The 21,589-nt window shown below is 38.8% G+C and overlaps 2 protein-coding genes across 2 annotated transcripts in view; one reads left to right on the forward strand and one right to left on the reverse strand.

Annotated features, from left to right (window-relative positions):
* nbeab (neurobeachin b) overlaps window positions 1-21,589 on the forward strand; it is a 213,854-nt gene that overhangs the window by 147,247 nt on the left and 45,018 nt on the right. Inside the window, 2 exon segments of the mRNA XM_038692696.1 lie at window positions 5,543-5,689; window positions 10,809-10,945. Of these exon segments, the coding sequence (XP_038548624.1) occupies window positions 5,543-5,689; window positions 10,809-10,945 (284 nt within the window).
* Window positions 12,487-13,982, reverse strand: mab21l1 (mab-21-like 1). Its single transcript, XM_038692706.1, has one exon. It carries the CDS (start codon window positions 13,591-13,593, stop codon window positions 12,514-12,516), a length of 1,080 nt encoding a protein of 359 aa, XP_038548634.1. The 5' UTR covers window positions 13,594-13,982; the 3' UTR covers window positions 12,487-12,513.

Below are 21,589 nucleotides of genomic sequence, written 5' to 3' on the forward strand. Positions count from 1 at the left end.
ATTTGACAGGGACTCTATAGAACTTTTTAGTCGGTTGCTGACTGCATAGGCACCAGAGTAGAAAAACAAAGAGGCTTGTTTGATTTGGCCCTTGAGAGTCATTATTAAAGCTTTAAAATCTGGGACTATTGGAAAACCAGTAGTTTGTCCAAATTGAATACACAGTTTCTGGTTTGACAGCAAGATATGACAATATATGCTCAGCCACCATCTTGAGTTTGAAGAGGGCAGACTGTTGTGTTCACAGTAAATGTCAGTCTTACGAGCTCACTTGGGGAAAATGAAAGTAAGCAGGAAAGGTTTTTTTCATGAAGAATATTTCAGTGAGTGAGTGCCCTGCATCGTATTTGACAGCTTTTAGGAGTCTCACTATGTCCTATGTTTTCTCTTAGATAGTAAGAAATAAAATATATTTTTCCATTTAAAAGTTGGATTAATTTATACATTTGTTGTGTGGATTTCCAAGAGACATTACTTGACCAGTTATTTAGAACATTTGTGTTTTTTTTTTAAAGCTGATATTGATATTTATTTTGCCAATTTTTAAACCCACATGTTAAAATTTGACAATTATAATGAAAGACATAGTCCACTGCTTTCCTCATAATTATCATATGCCAAGTTGAAATATAATATAGATCATCCTCTGAGAAGAAAGTTAATTAACATTCTCCAAATGTCGGAAGGAAACTTTTTAGAAAAGTCAAGGTGATAAATTGGCAAAACCAGTGCATCAGTGTAACATTTGTAATCACTTTTGTGCTGTGTGTGTGTGTGTGTGTGTGTGTACATTCATGAGTGTGTGTGATGGGAGGTTAAACTCTGCCTTAAACTCTGCCTCGTTGTCTATTAGCAGCATTGACAGCTTAGCCAGCACATTCTGTCTCTGCCCTCTACCTGTAATAACCTGCCCTGTTACAGCCAGCCACGGCCCAGTATCAGAGTATATTGTTAGGTGATTGGACTTGGGCAAGCATGAAATGGAAGTCACGTTAATATTGATCCAAGTGTTTAACGGGGTGTTTTACCTCCGGGTGTCCTTGCTGTCTCATTTCAGGTGAGCAGCTTCTCTCAGAGCTGATTGCCCCGGGCAGAGATCTTTATAGCTCTTTACTGCAGTAGAGGCACCAGCCTCGAGTTGTGATATTAACCTTTTCTAGCTTCACGATTCAAAGATATTAAACTATGACAAATGACATTAGGACATTTTTCAACATACATCTGGACATTTGAATGCAGCCTTTCAGTAAATACATTGTATGTTCTGAAAGGTATGTGGAGTACCTAACATTCAGGTCCAGATGTGGGCATTATTAGACTCTGCTGTTAATGTTTTGATTGCGAGAAGATGGGATTGCAGTAGACATGCACTGCACATCCCAGGATATTGGAGAAATAAAAACACTGTATAAACTCCTTTACATCAAAGTTATAATGTTTAATTTTACAGTCTCAAAACACATACTCTGCAAAACGGATGGCTTGCATCACAGGAAGTATGAAGCTGTCACCCCCCCCTCCTTCATTTCATCTTTCAGTACAGAGTAAATAAAAGTGAAGAGACAGAGGGCAGAATTGCATCGCCCTCACGGTAATGCAATCCCATGGATTGAACTTTTTCTCTACATGTGGAATGTGGAGCCCGTGGAGCGGGTGCGTAGGGGGGGAACCGATAGAGTCTGGGAAACGGAAGAGATATATTTAAAACATTCTATAGAGCTCGTGTTATATGGATATTGGAATGACAAAACACTGATGTACATTATAAGATAGTGTAGTAAATAAGCTATAGGACTGTGGCTTATACTAGTGCATGTTATCTACAGAGATCTGACAGAATGAGACATAAAACAGAATCATGTCTGCAAAACCTCCAGAGTTTTAAGTTCTCTTTCCAAGTCTTTGTTTAGAAAGAGGTTGAGATAGCTGTGTGTCTTTAGTTGTATTTAAAATGTCATTTCAATTGACAAACATTCAGTGATTTCTACAAGGACACTGCATTTGCCCCTTTTCAGCATTATCCAGATTTTGCTTCGCTCATCAACCCATTTCATGAAAACCTCCCAAAATGAGCAAACTGAGGTGTTTTTTTTTATAGTCTTGTATATTGAATTACCCCAAAGTATTTGTGAAATCAGCTATTTTCTTCTCCTGAAGAGAAGTACCCATACACGTTTGTTGAACCTTAAGTCAAACATGATGTTGTGGATTTCTTTTTGAGGAGTGGCAGTGAAGTGTTTGAGGCAGGGTGTATAGTACATAGGAGACAAACTCAGCTCTACTGAGGCTATAAAAATGAAAGGCCAATGCCAACTTTCCAATGTTGCAGTATATGAAACATATAACTTCTATTATAGTTGATTCAACAGTCTTTTGATCGCCTTTCAACTCTTATCTAGTCCATACTGAATAGTAAAACTACTAAACACAGATATTTCCAAAGTTGAAGGTAACCTGTATTTAAGATAATAATGTTTATTTAAATTTAAAGTTCACAAAAGAACAGATTTACTTGATTTCATCATTCTGTGACTCTAAAAGAAATTTATTCTTATGTCTTTGTCTTATGTGATACACAAAATATTGCTCATTTTTTCATTTATAATGTAAAGACGCAATGATATTTACACTTTAACTTTATGGAAAACTGTCAACATTACCATTAAAATTTGCTAACATACAGCCTTTCTTCTTCTGACATGATATTACATTAGTTTACACTTTAGAATGATCCCTCATGGTGTTATATTCTGGCACCAAATCATTGCATCACATTAAAGAAATAATAAAACCATGTAATGCGTCTATAAAAATGATTGCATCCTTTTTTTCATGATTTTCATTGCATTATAAATACATTTTCACAATTAAAACATAATTTTATTCACACTTCAGCAACAATAATGTGGTCAGTAGCTTGTTAGTAAACCAGATTGATTTGGTCTTTGTATCAAAATTACATTATGAAATGTCACCTAAAAGTATGTTTTTAACATTTGTAGTGTGCTTTTTAAGAATATTGTGCAACAATAGGCAATTGGTAGATACCCTAGAAGGAACTTGGGACCATGGATCCTTGTTGAACCCCAGTGATGAGCGCTCAGGGGTGTTCTCCATTGGTCACAGCTGGCAGCCTCCAATGGGGTCACGAAAGCTCTGCAATGCACTTTACTCAGTGTAATTAGTGCATTCTGAAGCAGTTTCAACTCAGTGATTGAACGAGAGGACCCGTGAGACTGGTGATTGGTGGCTTCTCCTGGCAGTGTTCCTGAAGGGCTTGAGAGTAGACATGAAATGAAACTGCTGGAATGTTTTTTAGAGACATCGAAAAGTCAGTGGCACTGGCTCACTTTGTAAGGTTAATTACATATATGCTAGTTGGTGTAGCGTCATCATACAGTGAAACGGCGTAGGAAAGAAAAACTTGAATATTCATTTTTATCAAGTGGATATTGTTTGGACTTTTGCTTGGACATTTAATAGGTTTTGAGAGAAAGATTTGACTATTTACAGCTTCTAGAAACTAAAGCATGCATATGCTATTGTTTTGCTTCTTAGTTTATATAGTTTTTAGATTTTGTGTATTATAACAGTAGACCAACATTACAAGAATGTTAAATCCTCAGATATCTCTTCCCCAGCCTACACTTCTCTTTTGTTATTTTTCAATATAGGTCATTCATTATTTATATCAAACATTCAATGGTCATTCTCTTTGTTTTGCCATTTAGCGGTCAAGGGTGAACACATGACAATATGTCTAATGAGTCTGCCTTGACACCACTGCTCATCAAATAATTTAATAGTGACAAATAGTGACCCTTTTCACTGCTTCACTTTTAATGTAAGAAAGTCAATGGGCTATCACTCATGATAAGATCACTTTTCATGTCAGCACAATTTCTCCTTCATGTCATAGCTCTTCATTTCCCATTATTTATAACCATATTACTTTTTCTGAGAACAAAATTGCATTGTGGGTAAAGCTGATCTTCTAATCTGCACTGTTGCCCCACCCCCACCCCATTTGATGTTGGTCATTTGTGTGTAGAAATCAGCATGGTTTATTTGGTCTTCTCAACCCTGCACAGACTTGCCAATCAGAACATCAGCCTGTCTGCAGAGCTTTCTCTCATTTACTTGGAGCATAATGATGGTTTACAGAATTACAGTTTTAAGTTTCACTCATTCTGCTTTGATCTCTGACCGCTGGCTGGCTTTCGCCTTTAACATTACACAGAATTCATTTCCGAAATGCACAGACTTCTTCCCTCCCTCTGATGAAAGCACCCCAGATATGAGACAGAGCAGGAAGCAAACTTTTTTCTCAGTAGCAGTGTTGACAACAGCCAAATGTGACCTCTTCAAGACAAGGTACATGTTCCTCAAGGGAGGGAGAGGCGAATTAAGAACTATGCTGAAAGGAAACATGTCAGACGGGTGTCAGCCACCTCCCATTTCTTGATATGTGTTCTTCCTTTCACACACGCAAGATTTTCCCCTGGTTATTTCCTAGATTGGACTTCAGAAAGACAAATGCACAGTCTGAGCAGCCGTGTGGCAGGCACATGTTGGAGATGGGCTGATTTAAACTGATAAATGGGCTGTGAGACCTCTTTGTTTTGCAGGATGTATGAACACATCTTTTTCAATGAGCGTGCTCCACTATAGCCATATGATGAAATCCTGGTGTAAGCAGCCTCCTAATTGTGCTGTCTGTTCAGTCTCACTCTTGTCAAGTCTCCAAAAGCAGCAAATGATATCTCTAATCGACTACGAGCTTGAGATGTATCCCCCGACTCCGCTGTTGGTCTTTCAAGATACCGATTGTGTTTCATTGTTGACCTTGTCTAAAAATAAAAGCTGAAACACCTCTGATGTTCAGCCAGGAAAAATGTATTCAGTCAATGAATGTGTACCCTGACATTCTTTCAAATCTGCTATGGCAAGTACATTAGTAAGCATCTTGTATCAGGTTCATCCTGCATATATTGTGTATTTCATGCAGAGATTCTCCATGGTTTATTTCTTTTTATATATTTTTTACTGCTTTTTAATAAAATATAAAAACAGATCTTGTGGATATGCACACATGCAAGTAGAATTAAATTTGTTGGGCTTAAATACATCAGAAGTGTGGTTGTGACGTCTGATTTGGTCAGTGATTTGTTTCTATGTGTAAATGTGTTGCTGTGCTACGTTTAATTTACATGGCTGTAGGCATTACTGAAATGTATCCCTTCTTGTAAGGGAGATTCCCTTGCCCTACATTTGTAGTAAGCTTTTTCTCAGTCAATGAATTCAACAGCTGAACCTTTTCATAGTTTATTGGCAAACAGACTAGATAGTACAGTATTACTGAACAGAAACGTATCAATGGAAACCAAAATAACAGAATGGAAAAGGTAATTGGACTTTGCCATGGAATAGACCATATACAGGTATGTCTGTCCATTTAAGGATAGTGATGTATACTGATCTCAGCTTTAGAAGTCAGAGTGCAATATTTAGTGGTTTCTTGTCCCCATATTTCTTTCGACAGGCACAGAGGAAGACAAGGTGGTCAAGTCTAACAAGGTCTTCCGCAGCCATACTGTGGCCAGCCAGAACCCCGAGACAGAGTTGATGCTGGAAGCAGACGATGATGCCGTCAGCCTGCTGCAGGAGAAGGAGATGGACAACCTGGGTGGTGAGTCAGCCCACCAGCACCTCCATTAACCCCAAGTCAACCATGCCTCTGCTGAAGCATTAGCGCTGGTCTTTTGTCTGCTTTCTTCCCAATAGCTGGCATAGTTACAGTGTACATGAATAGTGCAACAAATTAAGTGTTTGGATCAGTGTAGTAGCTTTTAATGCCCATTATATTGCAATGGCAATAATGCAACTTTTTTGATGTTTGGCATAAGTCTGTCCTAATCTGGACAACTTTGCTAAGGTTTGACAGCTACATGTTGTTTTGGTCTGATAAGTGTCCTTCTCTTTTTTGTTTTGGATCTCATCAGCATTGTTCCTTCCTCGAGTGTTTATCTTCAGAGGCAAGTCTTCTAAAGTTAAACTAACACCGGAAAGATGATCAATCCAGATATGTCACAACTCACATTTAGGATTTCTCAACAAACCAGTGATTCAAGTTGATAAAAAACACTTTTACCTGTCATCTTACCTAATAATGTACCCTCAAAGGTTGAGTGACACCATTCAAAATCTAAACTGAGTGATTGTGTTTAGTTTATGTTATTAATACTCAAATTATACATAAAATATGGAGCGTTATTATGTAATGGAAATTGTGCTTTCCTATGGCTAGTATATTGATTATCACCTGCAACACAACTCTTTTTACTCAATCTTTCGATCATACAAAGTAAAAACCTTTTGTGAAAATTGCAAGATCAGATGCAGCATGTCATTACTCTGAATCAAAACACACAATCAAACACACTTATGGCACTTAAATATGGTAACATAATCAATCAACAAATTATTTGATAGTTGGAAATTGTTTTAATTAATCAAACTCTGTATAAATGTATTTTCCGGTATATGCAATCAACTCTAAGGAAAATCTAAAATTACAGCAATTAAATTACCTAATTTCAAAGGAATATAATGTGTTATATTTCAACTGAGACCTTGCCAAGATAATTGCATATAATGTGTATTTTCTGTGTGCATGTGAGTCATTGGATGTTAAGGGAGAGCAGACAACAGCTTAATTATGCTGCAGTCAAACTAACCCTCATTCTCTCTGCAGTGAACAATCATTAAGATATTAATTGGCCCTTAACAGCAGAGGAAAGTCACATACAAATCTTTATTAATCTTTAATTTATTTTACCTGTGATTTTTATTTATTTATTTTATCCAGCATCTTAACCTATCTTTAATACTTTGTCCAACACAATTCAGCCAATAGTACAGCATACTGCCAAGGCGATGGTTGCCCAAAGATCTGGTAATTTAACCAGCATCATACTCTGTGTGTGAGCCAAACTATCAAGCAAACCACTAGCTGTTTTTCTAGTAATTGCCATGGCTTTAAAAGGTAAGTTATCCAAAGTTCACTTGAGTTTTGAGTGTAGATCAAGAATACTGAACTACGTACTCGTCAATAAAGCCAAATCTTCACACATCTCATGAAAATAATTGGTAGTTTAAATAAGCAGAGTCTATTACTGATTTGCTGCCTAAATTATTCCGGCTTTTAGTAGAATAAAAAGTAATAATCGCCCCTGGCAACTATCATCAATTCTAAAAGCATCTCTTTTCCAGTGACAAGAATAATAAAGTATTAAAGAAGTGAAAGCTTCTTCTCTAATGGTGAGAATCTGGGCCATTGTTAATGACTGTTGTTGTCACTGGATGTTGTTTTAATTTGGATTATTGGCTACTGCTCCAATATGGGACATACATTTTAGCTCTTAGGCTGACATGTTGTGTATTAAAAAGAATTAAAAATAACAAAATTGAGCAGGCAAATTGGAGGGCATTCTTATTTTGGTATTGGCATGCATGTAATATATTCATTCCATGTACAAAGTGTGATAGACATTGTATGTAGAAAGATGCAAAGAGCTTCCAGATTCTCAGACACTTAAATAATAACATCAGTTTCACAGCCCTTTACACATTACCTAGTTATCATGGCCTATGAGGGTCAGGCTGAACCAGGGCACTGCTGAGCAGTGAAATCCCCTCTTAAGATCCGACAGATGAATCTCAGAGGAGGAGGCTAACCCCTCCTCTTTGTCCCAGGGCCAGCAGGCAGCCAAACACTCCATGTCTGTCAGATGAACCCCGCACTGCCCAATCAGATGAGCAAAGCAAGGGCTAAAATGCAATGAGAATGTATTCTCCTGAGAGATCTAACAATGACCTTCTACAAAACAGAAATGCTGAGATTTAATATTTGGGATGCATTTATGATGTGTGACCAACTTTGAAAGTGGATATTGACTTTGAAGAATAAGTGCTGGGATTTAAGAACATTTTTCATTATGTTGAATCAAAGTTGAGTTCATTTTTGTACCGATAGGGGAGCTGCCTCGCTCACAACATTTGGGTAATGTTTTTATCAGGGTGCACTGTCTGTGTTTGGCCTGTATCTAATCTCAGGCATGAACAGCCTTAATGAGAGATCTGGGACTAGATCCTTGTCAACAACAGTGCTCCTCCTGCCAGCCGTTGGGTCAGTGCCTGCTGCTGCTGCCAAAGGGGCGGCGCCTGCACTCAAGGGTCCAGACAGTTGTGGTTACTGAACCTATGATTAGTTTTGCTCCCCCACAATCTTGCACTGGCATTAAATGAGCCCTTTTGTATGCACATATTGTAACCAAAATCGGGTAAAATAGAAACTTAAGATGAGCATGTGAGAGGAAAGAATCCGAGCCTCACAAGGCATTTCTTATGTTAAGCAAGTTGGTTGATTTGACTTTCCTGCTGGCTACCGGAACCATGCTAATATACCCCGAAGTGTGGTTTAGCAGCCGCAACCATTTTGTTCTGCCTTAATTTAGCCTTTCTGTATCCATTTTATTCCCCATTCACAATACTGATCCCTTGAGTGGTGACATGTTTATAAAAGAATAAAACAAACCCAATATTTCTAAATGTGTAATCTTAGAAAACAATGTGAGAGGAAAACAGGGCATGTTATTCTGCCTTTTGCATTACCAAGTTCCCCAAGTTTCTTGTTTTTTTAGTAAAATGTCCACAAGTCATTTCTAAATGCTGTATAAAGAGAGTATTGGTGACATCAAAAAGAAAATATATATTTTTATTTTTATTTGTATATTAAATATTTAGTAGTTCTGCCCATTTTAATGTAATTGTTGTATGCTGCAGTCTTATTAAATAGTTTGTAGTACATACTTCTAGATTATAATGGCTACATGTGTGTATATGTGCGTGAATCTACTACAAGTCAACATGTTTGCCTTATCAAACACTGCAGTCCAGCAGATGGATTGTGGGTAATAATATACCCTTTTTCTCAGCAGTTCTCCCAAACTCCCACCACACCAAAATGAGACTTCTCATCACTTCATTAAATTGGCCTGTCATTTGACAAATATTTGCATTTTCATTAAAAGAAACACCCAACAGCCGGGTATTCCAAGCTTTAGCATATGCACCACTCATCCTGTGTAACTTGGCCTTAATTTCATTATTCTCCTGTAAACATTTTAATGCCATACAGCCTAATTATGGAAGAATCCCTGAGGGGATTACTGCCTAATCCTCTTCTTCCCCATGAGCAATGGAGGCTGTGGCTTAATGCTTCAGGCTAGTGTCTTTCTCTCTATGTTGCCCTTTAGGGCCAAATGCATCAGCCCTGAAAGTGTTATTTTTAGGTGAATGGTTTGTAATTTAGAGGCTGGGGTGAACATAAAGACAATCTCCTTTTATTGTAGCTGAAACAGTTTAAGCCAATACAAAAGTCAATTGCCAGAAATAATAATAAAAAGAATAATAAGAATTGTATTTTTACATAAATACAGTCACTACTAAAGGGTGTGCAATTGAAAAAAAATATTTCTTGAATTTTCTCTTCTTTTATAAATACACTTAACGTTATCTAAAATGCAGTAAAACAGGCTGAGGTTACTGCAAGTATTTACTCTTCATACGAAGCTTGTAAGCAACGTGTCGCGCCTGGGCTGATAGCATCAGCAGATAGGATCACTGTTAATGGACCCGACCAACGCTGAGAACAAAAATCCAGAGAGAGCAGTTTGACTGTGCAGCCTGCAAGAGCGATGAAGGGGCGCTCTGGGAGTTGAGACCGAAATCCACTTGTATTCCTGTAACACTATCGGCCATAATTGGCTGAGGAACGCAGATTAAGATTGATGAGACACTAAAGTGGCTCTTTGGAGTTTAAGGGATCGATAAATATCCTGATTTCGCGAGCTTTCGTTTGAGAACAGACAAATCACTGTAACGGTGCTCTACAGCGACACTGATCTGAGAACATGGAGGATGAAGCAGAGGAAAAGAAGGGAGGGAGAAGACTGAAAATAAAGATGTGATCACTATCAGCTGGCAGGGTCACAAACCCACCTTTAAAATTCAGGACAATTATTTGGCCTTGGGAACAAGCTTGTAGTTGTATTGTTTTCCTACATGTCTAAATGTATACGAGGGTGTATTGGAGAATAAAAGAGCAGCTTTGTTTTCAGGAATCCATTTACAAGCTTCCCCCTTTAAAGCAGCCTTGAATATCAATGATGCACATTCTTTTATACACATGTACTGCAAATACGTTACAATGATACGATCATGTACGAAATAAGGCATTGCTTTATTTAACTTCATAAAACCTTTTTCAGTTGTGTTTTTTGTGCATTATGATCCATCAGATAATAAAGGCTTTTTTGTTATCAGTGCATCGCTGGTTTACAAACAAGTAAGCTACTTTGTTTTGATGAAACCTCTATGTATTTGTTGGCCTAATAAATCTACTGTATGCGCGCATATGGAAATGTGCAACTCAAAGGCAAAAAAACGTTCAAAGTCTTTTGTTTTGTTGCGCGATAAATAATAAAGGCTTTCACGAAGCTGTTTAATGAGTTATATTTGACTGAACGACAACGACTAATTTTAAAATCCCCTAATGTTTTAAGAACAGGTTGTATGTTCATGTATCACCTATGCAAACAGGCCGCTGGCATGGTAGTAGCCCATCTCCTGTCATCGCATTGATCAGGTTTTCAGAATTAATTTCAGGCTCGCTTAATTTAATATAAATATCATCTTTTTAGCATGGTACTGATTCTGCTTGCGGCTGCCCCCTCTAAACTCTGCAGGCCCAGTGGTCCTGAGCAGCCCGGCCCAGCTTGTTGCCCCTGTCCTGGTGGCCCGGGGGACTCTGTCCATCACCACCACTGAAATCTACTTCGAGGTGGACGAGGATGACCCTGCCTTCAAAAGGGTCGACTCAAAGGTAAGTAACCTGCAAGCAAGTGTGCTGCCCAAGTTTAAAGCTGGCAGTTTGGCTTCTGACATGTTTCACAGTTGATTGTTTTCATCCTGACTGGCCGACATGTAGGCTATTAAACAGCCACTATATTAAATACGCAGTTGTTGGTATAAAACGAAAAGGTACTGATTTGAACAGGTGTTGTTTTCAGAGAGCTGCGCTGTGCTTCTGTCATCGTGTTCGGTCTTGTTTTTTTCGGGTTTTTTTGTATTAGCCAATATAATGACGCTTTGCGTCCAAACCTTTGTTGTAAATCACAGTTGATTTCTATTTTGTGTGTTTCAATTTGCTGCATTATTTGTGCATTAAAAATAAGTCAGAATGACCACTGTGGCCTATGCTAATCATCGTGTAGGTTCAACCTTCAAAAAGTCAAGTTAACTGGTTATCCACCTAATGTTGAAAAAAAAAAAAACTCTTTCTTGTACAAGGGTTTATGGTTTAACAAATCCAGATGGATCGGCAGGGTTGCAGATCTGTTTAAAATGTTGTGTATGAAAATGATCACTTCCGTATTTCCCTTTTTAAGGTGTCAAACACATCCAAGTAGAACATGAGCCAAGACTCAGAAATTAAATATTTCATTATACAGTTATTGCATGACATTAGGCCTACTTCACTACTGTCAAAAACACAATAAAACCATTATGGGACACAAATATAAAACAGCTCGTTTTATTAGCTCTTTAAATTAGATCAAAGACAGAAATTTAAAAATCAGATCACAGATGTTATAATCCAGTGTATTTCAAGTGCATTTTTTCTATTAAACTGTAATATATATACTATATATATATGTTATCATTTTCATTTTTTTATCATGTAGGCCTAAGGTAAAAAACAACAACCAAATGTTCGAGTACTTTAAATAATAATTCAAGTAAATTGATGGAATGTTTTCAATGTAACAAATGTGGTACGCCTACCATCAAAATGTAAACTTTCAAAAATTAGACAATTTCCATCGGAACAGATGAATCAGACTACCACCGATGCAAGTATAAATTAATGACGTTTCTACCAGATAAAGAAAAAGTTCAGAAGTAGATTTAAACAGGTGGATCCTATTTACGTGTCACAGAACAACATTCACAATTTCAGACCACTTGAATCACAATCTATGAATGTATTTACAGTATAAAATGTACAGATGTGTATTTTATTTTTTTCCAAAGTTTTTCACGGGGCTTTATTTTAAAGCATTTAAGAAAATGTAGGATTTAGGCAACCGTGGGGCACGGAGAGAAAAGGTGGCCTACTGGATTAATGGTAGACAATAATTTAAACTTGCTCATAAGTATTGACAACGCCAAAAGGTGCACTGGGATAATGGCAAATTAAACTATAAAAATATTTTGAAACAGGCTAGGCCAAAACATATTCAACAACAGAGGACAGTCACATTTCACAAGATTGCAAATTGGTTGGCAACATTTTTTTCTGTCCGTTTATGAGCTTGTTAGGCCTCTTTGCCACACTTTTAAAGACGAGGTGAACTAATTTTCTTTTTTTTTTTTTTTTTTTTTTTTACCTCAGAGTTTCTCCAAGCTTTTGGGGTTGGTCAGTATTTCTCTTGCCAGTCGCCAAGTCTGTTTGGCTGCATTCTCAAGAGCAGAGTGAGGTTTCCCTTGAAACAGGTCTAAATTGGGCAGGAAATAATGCGGGCACCTTCTGCACTGCAAACATGAAATAAGCTGCAATAGTATCCCGTTTAGGCGGTCGCCAAGGCAGTTCTCATCCCAGTCCGACTCCCTGGGATGCTTCTCACACTCGTAGGAAACCAAAGTTTTCATGTGGTAGTTGTTCAGGGGTTGTCCGGGCAGTTCTAGGTGACGGTCGCGTAAGGCTTTGAGGACTGACAAGCATTTCTTCCTGCATCCACCCAGGAGCAGCCGGTTCTCGGCCTCGGCGAACTGCAAGACCCAGGCATCGCTCTCTGCTGAGCTCTGCTTGCCGTTCAGGGAGTAGCACTCTTTGGATAAAAGATTGAAACCTTCCGCTTTGACTTCTGCCACTCGGTTAGGTCCCGGCCAGGGGATGTGAGGGAGAGGCCAGTGCGCAGCGCTTCGTGGCCAGATCCCAGTGCACTTGAAAGCCGGCGTGATTTGCACCACATATCTGTCTCTAATGCGCAACTTCACCTCACTTGTGTCAGCGACCATTTTGACAACATCTCGGTAGCTGCATTTATCCACTGCCTGCGCCACCAGTGTCTGAAATCTCGACCGGATTTTGCGCGCCGAGAGGTAACCGGAGGCTGTGATGAATTCAACCCAGAGAGACATGCTTCTCTTGCGGCCGTCGCTGAGCTTGAGCACGGCGCAGCCCGGAAGAGACCCGTCATCCACAAAGTTGAACACTCCCATCTGATTCAGATAGAGTACAACCTCGAACTCGGTGGGTGAAATGACCTCCAGTCCCTCAAAACGATTATCCATCTCGCTGAGAGAACTGATGAAGCGGGGCTCCTGCACCTCGACCTCCTTCAGGACATCCGATACCACCTTGCACACCTCCCGGATGGTCTTGGAGATGGCTGCTTTTCGAGACTGACATTTCTCGTTGTAGTATTTGTTTAGGTGATACACCAATTTTGCCTGGGCGGCTATCATATTAGGGCAGAGATCCGGGTTATACACCGGAGTCTCGCAATAAGCCGAGGGATCCAACGCGGCTGTTTGTACGGGAGCCAATTTTAGAGAAAAAAGAAAGCTATTTAAAAAGAAAAAAAAGTCTATTTATAAGACAACTATTTAAAGCTGTGCTCAGAGCACATGAGTAAAAATCATATCATAACATGCACAGCTGTTGTACCGTAAACTGCATTGACGTGCTCTAAGGAAGTCCTTGAATCTATCAGGATGGAAAGTCCATTTCAACCTTTTCCGTAGCTGGGAAAATTGCCTTTTGGTCTTTCTCTGATAACTGTGCCAGTTAGGAATCCGCGTAATTGCGCAGAGTGGAGTGTGCCCTCCTGACGCAGACGCCCGGTGTTGCTGTGTTTTACAACAGGGAGACACACACACTCTTTATTATAAGGGAGGAGTTGAAACCAAGATGTCCAATCGCTGTCTGATGCGTCACCGCTCCCCAGTTTATCGAAAACAAATTCATCCCGGGTGTTATATACAAGTAAAAAGTACAGGTAGTAGTAGTATATCGAGGAGCGGAAGTACACCTACGCATTTGGAGGGAAGAAAAAAAACTGAATTTTCACTGCCTTGCGTTGCTTTTTCTTGGACTCTATCTGCTGCTTTTATATTCAGTCATATATGAAACAGTAGGTGGATTTAGTAATGTTAAAGTATTTATGTCTTCGGATAATAAAACATTTAAATTTACCATATAAAGCTTTTCTTTTTCTCCAGTGTACCGGATCTAATTTATTCTAAAAGCCACACCGGATACATTGGAAATAGCGTTACGAAAAATACAATTGTATTTTATAAATTAATGTTGGCTTATTTGTGGGTTTTGTTTTTTAAGCCACATATTAATAAAATGATCATGAATTAGTTTATTACTTAGACCTTTCCGGGTAAGTTAAATTACAGGAGGTAGCAAACTTAATTCTGAAAGGTGAAAAGTTATCGCGCTATTTATAATGAGCATTGTGATTATATTTGACTATTATCGTGGATGTGATGCACGAGAGAGTTTTTAACTTGAGCATGTGTTACCATGCAGATTTGCAAAGCTTATTTGTTTTGCTCTCTTACTATGCAGCAGTGCAACAATTCCACTGCCACTATTTTCAGTAATTTAATTAATGGATATTGTAATTAAAAATATAATAATAACAGTTAATATACATTTCTTTCTTACTTTGCTCAACAATGAAAAGTATAATAACCTATATACTAAACTATATATTGCAGTGTTTAATTGTGTCCATCTGCCAAAGGAAAGAAGAGTCTGTAAAAGAGTGAATGTGTTGGTCTGTGATTTTAATATATTTTTTTGTATTGAAAATTATTGTAATATTGAAACTATTGTTATTATTATTTTCATAAATGTCAGTCATCAAAATTAATAATTAAATTAGAGAATAATATACATTTGCATTCTACAGCCTGTTATTGGTAATGAAAAATTTACATTTTCTTCAACATCAAGGTAAAAACTAATAGCATAACATAACAACAACAAAAAAAAGAAGAAAACTAAATAAAAACAGCAATTGCTAATAATTCTAACAATTAAGATTAAAATGGTTGACCATCTTATTCCCATGATGTATCAGTGTGTTGTATTTAGATACAGCTATGTTGCTCTGATCCATACAGTTATTCACAATAAAGAAATATTGCATCCACACTAAACCCTCTCTGGCTCTCATCATTGCACTGGCACTCCATCTCAAAAGGTACAGTGCATGCTTTGAAGAGGACTTCAAAAAGATAATGCTGCACGGATCAGATAAGGAACACAAAGGCATTTACACTCATCTTTGCTCTAGTCAGAACTGCATAAGTCCAGACATTATGAGGGCAAACTGCCACATGTCAGCTCTGACACTCACTACATGGATGTGGTTGAGCAGGAGGTGGCGTGTGCGAGAAGGACCCTGATAGATAGGTGACTTCCATTATCATCACAGCCTGTCATGGACACGCTGCCAGTAGCTTCTTAGCAAGCCCCATTGATAATTTTACACTATTACGTGGCAGAAATTACAGATATGGAGTAGCATCTTTTTCTCCATAAATCTAATTGTGGAACATGAGAGATGTCTCTATAAAGGTTAATTCTGAAATAAAATAATAACATTAGGTCTCTATTCTGGTTTTCTCACATTTAGGTCTGGTTAAATTCCACAGTCAAAAATGTATGTTCTCTGTGACATATTGCTGGAGGATATGGAGGACATTATGGAAGGTTTTCATGTGGTGAGAGGTGGCTAAAAGCCTCTTCCCCTCTCAGGCTTTGATAGTCTTTTCTCTCACTCTCTCCCACTGTCTGTGGCCCAGCAGGTACTTGCCTTTTATTGAAAACAGACTAGCCTCACTTTCTAGGCTATCTTGCTCCCAGTCAGATACCTCAGAATCCAGTTGCAACTCTTGAGTTTGTGCTCCAGCCTTTGGCCATCCGTATGCGTGATAGAACAGGGGATTTTCTTTGAGATTATCACCTCTTAATCTAAAGCATGTGGCTGTACAGCTCTCACAGTAACTCAACCTGCTCTGCAGTCCCAACACTATATGCAGTTGTCAGGTCTAGCAATGACAATCCAATCTTCTTACCCATATCTTTATCATTACAACATTGCAAGCTTTGTTGCTTCAGTCGCCATCCCGCTAGGCTATTGGAGGCCCTTCAGTGTGATATATGGGGCTGTGATTCCAGTACAGGCCTATTTCTGACCCAGCAAAATGCATGCACGATTGTGTAAATCAATACAATGACTTCTACTTCGCCTAATTTTGCATGAGCATGTGACCCTGTTTAGAAGGCCTCTTTGTTTCCAGAGCATGCCTCTACACTTATTCATTTTTTCTCCTCCATTTTTCTTTTTGCTTTCTTCTCATGAGACTGATCGTCCTGTTAACATGGCCGGGCATAAGGTCAATGGTGCTTGTCTGATGGCTGAAATTGACCTTTGATGACAACACTCGTGCTTTGAGTGACTTGAAATTATAACCTACTGATTGTAGCCGAAGTCATTAAATGCATGTTGCTTTATTTTATATTTTATGCACAAGGCTTTATGCCATGTTTATACACATACATTAGTAATATATATGTACTAAACTAAATCATATACAAATGAGCATAGTATTAAACACATGATTATTTTTATTGTGTGTTGTGCAAAACAGTATGTAGCCTCAAGCATTTAATAAAGAACAATAATATTTTGAGAAACCGAGTCCCCAGGGGCGAAATGAAAAAACAATTCTCCACGAAAATGAATGTTTATTGCCCAATTTGACCAACACAATCCTGGTCGCTCTGGATTTAGCTATATTTTATAGAAAAAGATTTTACAGTTTTACATTTATACATGTTGTCTTTAAGTTTCAATTTTCTGTATTACCTCATGGCTATTAACAAACTAGTCAGTGTTGTTGTATAAGTATAGCATTTAGCTGATTTTAAGCTGGATCAAGACCTTTATGACCAGCAATCTTCTTACTGGCATCATAATTATGGATGATGTTGTATTATTTTGATAATCCTATTACTCAAGAACAAATAAGGTCTTCCAAATGCGTTTTCATTACATTCCTGGGGTCATTTAGTTTTGAAAAAGAGGATCTCAAGCCATCTCCCATACAAAGGGAGTTTACCAGCTAGCTCCCAAGCTAATATGCAGATTAGTCAGACTGGACTTAATAGGATGACACATTTCTATATAAATCAGATTAAAAGCAGTGACACTTCAGAGAAGTGACATCAACACTGGCTCTCAAACTGTGAGAAATAATATAGTTTAATCTCATGGGATAGCCACTCACGTTGACACATTTTCTGTAATTTTATTTGTCACAAAATGAAATTGTCATTGAATTTTTTATAATGGAGCATTATTATTCCAAGCAATATGGTGTCTCTGTAGGAGGCCAGTTAATTTTTGGGCCCGGAGCCTCACCGAGGACCCCCTTTGGATTGTGTCCATTCATTTGTTTTATTCTCTGCTGTGTATTAACAGCCACCTTTGGAGAAGTCCAGAAGCTGGACCACATAGCCAGAGGCTCTCAGAGACAGGCTATGTTCACTATGAACCATATCCACAGCATATACACACCCAGAAAACACCAAACTTATCAGCATGATAGAAATATTGAGGAAACAGAGAGGTGGAGAAAAGTGTAAATTATGATTTTAATTGATTGTCTCAGCTTCATTTAGCCCTTTACCCCTCCCCTTTGCAATATGGTACGCTTGTCAGCCTTTGTGATAAATTACATGCATGTATTTGCATGAATTTAGCATGATACAATTCAGTTTTGTTTGCCAAAATAACGATCCAGAAAATGTCTGGTTTGCTTCACAAAAGGAAAATACAAATTGTGTTCAGTGCACTTTTTTCATGCCCTGGTTATGCAGTTGGCAGTTGAGTGTGGTGAAAGTGCTGGTGTAGTGCTTTCCACTCACGTTATTAACACATAGTTTAGCATTGTATTTTGTTGTACATGACAATACTAAACATGGGGTGTGTTGGAGACTGGATCAGGATTGTGGCTGTTTGTTATTACTGCATTCAGCATGTTTATTCCTGTTGTCGTCTACAAATTGTTATTGCTAGTAGAATCCTCTCAAAGAATTGACTAGTATTTCTGCAAACTTGCAGTTCTTTTGAATTTCCCTTTATCTATCAAAGAAAACTAGATGCCTGACTTCCTTGTCTTGTCTGTTGTAAAAGGCAACCATTCAGCAGCAGTGTGATTAATCTTAATGTCTGTGAGATGTCTGCCATCTAAAGGTGGGCGCTGTAATCATCTGCTCACTGACCCCATGATGCTCATCTACAGTCCTCTCTGCAGCCCCGTCTTATAAGTAATTTCAAATCTCAGATTAACTGAACACAGTTCTCTCCCACATGTGATGTGATCTAAGAATAGGAGCACAGTGAAACACAAAACAAAGGGAATGGTGGCATATTGTAGGTTTGTGGCTGTTGGTAATCAAATACTGCTAGTGATGCCTGTGATGAAATTAGGCAATGTTGCCTAAATAAGGGATGAAGGGTTCATAATTGCCAGTCCTAGAGATCTAAGGTGCCGGGTGCCAACTGTCAGAGCAGGGCTAATGATGACAAATGTCTCTCTATGCAGATTGCTGCAGCAGCACAGGCGCGCAGCTGAGAAAGAACAAGAAAAGAAAAATGCAGAGGATCTAATAAGAGAAAGCTTGTGTGCACATATTTAATGACCTACATGGAAAGAAACCTCCTACTGAAAATACTCAAACTTGATGCTGTTTAAAGCCACACTGCAGCCCCCCTACAGTACCTGTGACTGATATTAATAACCATTAATCTCTGTGCCTACCAACAATCATTCCAATGTGCTGCTTTAACAGATAATAGAAACTAAAAATAGAAATTACAATTAACTTACATTTGCGTGCAAGCTTGTCAAGATGATTTACAATAAAAATGTGTCATGGTGGATGAATTAGCTCTATATTTAGCCAAACAACCAATCAATTATGGGCGAGAGGACATGTAAGCATTGTCCTTATTGTTTTCCTCTTTAGCTTTATCAAGCAAAGTTGATGCTTTCGTCATTAGTGTGCAAGATGGAAAAGTGTTGTAAAAAGAGAAATGGCCTGTTACTCTGTGGCTCACATACAAAATAACAGGCTGTTCTAGTTAACGTAGCTAAACTGTTGGTAACATGGCTTTAACATGGCTTTAAAAAAGTTTTTGTGTCTTTAAAAGTGTGCTTGATTTTAACCACCTTTGTAGCAGAGAGCCATAAATCTGATTTCACTTACTGTGACGTAAGGTTCACGCTAATAAAAGAGCAAACCCAGAGTGTTGCGTGGCCAGATTTCCCCAATTTGTTGCATGAATGGCTTTTGAAAGGGGTCCCTCTATGTACAAAGGGAGTCTCGTCTTTGTTTGGTTTCGCCCCATCTGTGTCATCTGGTGGTCTGTGCAAGAGGGTGGTGTCTCGGGGTGCTCCCCAGCGGCGATGCCAGTTGTTTTATGGACTCGGTGGAGTGGTGCTGGGAGTTCATAAGTTGGCTGGCCCATTGTGTGCTGAGCCCAGCTGACACGTGTGAATTGACTCCAGCATATTGACAGATCATTTCCATTAATGAATCGGAGGAGTCTGCCTTGTTTCACTCTGTGATTTATGCCCTTGCTTTATCATTCTCTGAGCTCAGGGTTAACTAACAACCCCCTGAAAGACACAAACACAAATTGCTGGATGAAGGGAGTTTGCTTTTTTAGGTAGTTTTATGTATGGATGGATATACTCTAAGTGATATTTAAGCATTTTGCATCATATTTCAAGTGAATTTAAGGTTTTACAATTTGTTTAACATGTAACGTCCTCTATCCTTAAACTCTCTTAGAATCATCTTAAAGTTTTATATCTGATATTTACATCTACTGTAATAGCATCCTGGTTAAAGAATGAATCATTGTTATGTAGAAATGTAGAAATATTCTGCACATTCGAGGATGATGTGATTTCAGTCATTTATCAAAGAACTGTTTTTGTTGGGGATGGGTGGCCTGTTTCTTGATTTGATATTGAGCTGCTTTTGTTTGTAACCGCTGGTGTCTCATAAGCTCGGCCCTGATCCTCCATGGCGGCCGTCCAGGTTGTTCAAAGCAACAGCCACACACTGCTGATAGCTCTGGCCTCAGCCTGCCCTGTCACCCCCACCACTGCTGCCACATGGAAGGCACATTTGCTCGCCACCATTTTATGCCGCTGTCACCCTCCCTTCAAGTGCAAGGGGAAAGAGGGGACGTGAAAAGGAAAGGAGGGAAAGAGGCTCACCCTGAGCGGATGCTAGACAAAGATGGCAGCAGAGACATTTTGTCTACTTTCATTAGTTCTGGTGATGGTGAGCTGTGCTGAATATTAGCCTGTTACTGGCAAAGCCACACATTGTGGAGCACAGACGGAGAGCATGTCACAATCAAATCTACCCCACCTCATTTCCATCTTCCTCACTGAAAAAGTGGGACATATGGGGCAGGATGCCAATTGCTTATTTTATATGGTAATTAACATCCCTCAAACCGTGTTATGTGGTAGGTGTGTCTCAACCGTGACAAAGTTTATTTCACAAATTTACATATATATTCCCAGTAAGTTAGGATATTTTAGGATCCTAACAGACTACCAGATTTATGTGCTATATGTCATTAAGAAATGAATGACCTTTGCTGGCCTTCACTCATAGTTTCACTGTAATAGTTTTGTTGTGACAGTGTCACATTCGGCTAAACTCAGAACCATTCAAATCAGTGCTGTCATTTTCTTGAGTATCTACTATCTGGTATCTGTCAGCTTAAATTGGGACCCTACCTAAACCCATTCACACACTGCATGGATTTGCGTGTTTGTGTGTGTGTGTGAAGGGGGTCTGTGCGCTAATGCATGTGAGTGAGGGACAGTTGGGTATATATGATATGCTTGTGATGAACTTGATTGCTTGCTGTTATTTGTGATCAGCATGACACAGTCAACCCTGGTCTGGTTTCCTATTGTCCAGTCTCCATCTGATTCTTTTGTTTACCTAAATAACAACAGTCACACAGCGAGCCCCAGTTTGGTGCTAACCCCGGTGTGTGTGTGTGTGTGTGTGTGTGTGTGGGGAGATGTATTTGAATGTTGTTTTGTCCTGCTGGGCTTTCATCTGTTAGACTCATTATAGTAGTCATCTCACTGAGCTCTAGGAGGGAAGCTCAGGAGACGGGCTCCCCATGAAAGAGTCATGATGGACGAAGAAGTGCTGATGTGCAGGTTCCTGCCTCCAGGCTTTCACCTGCTCAGGAACAGCCCCAAGGCAAAAAGAACCAGGCCACTCTGACCAGCCAATGACTGAAAGAAGAGCAAAAGTCAGACTTATGTTGCTTACTGTTACCTTCAATTCCAATTGATGGTAAAACAAAAAGTTAACTAATTACTTAGTGAA

The sequence above is a fragment of the Micropterus salmoides genome, unplaced genomic scaffold, assembly GCF_014851395.1.
Source record: "Micropterus salmoides isolate LMB-PRFRI ecotype aquatic unplaced genomic scaffold, ASM1485139v1 Ms_hic_scaffold_3, whole genome shotgun sequence".
In the NCBI taxonomy this organism is placed as follows: Eukaryota; Metazoa; Chordata; class Actinopteri; order Centrarchiformes; family Centrarchidae; genus Micropterus; species Micropterus salmoides.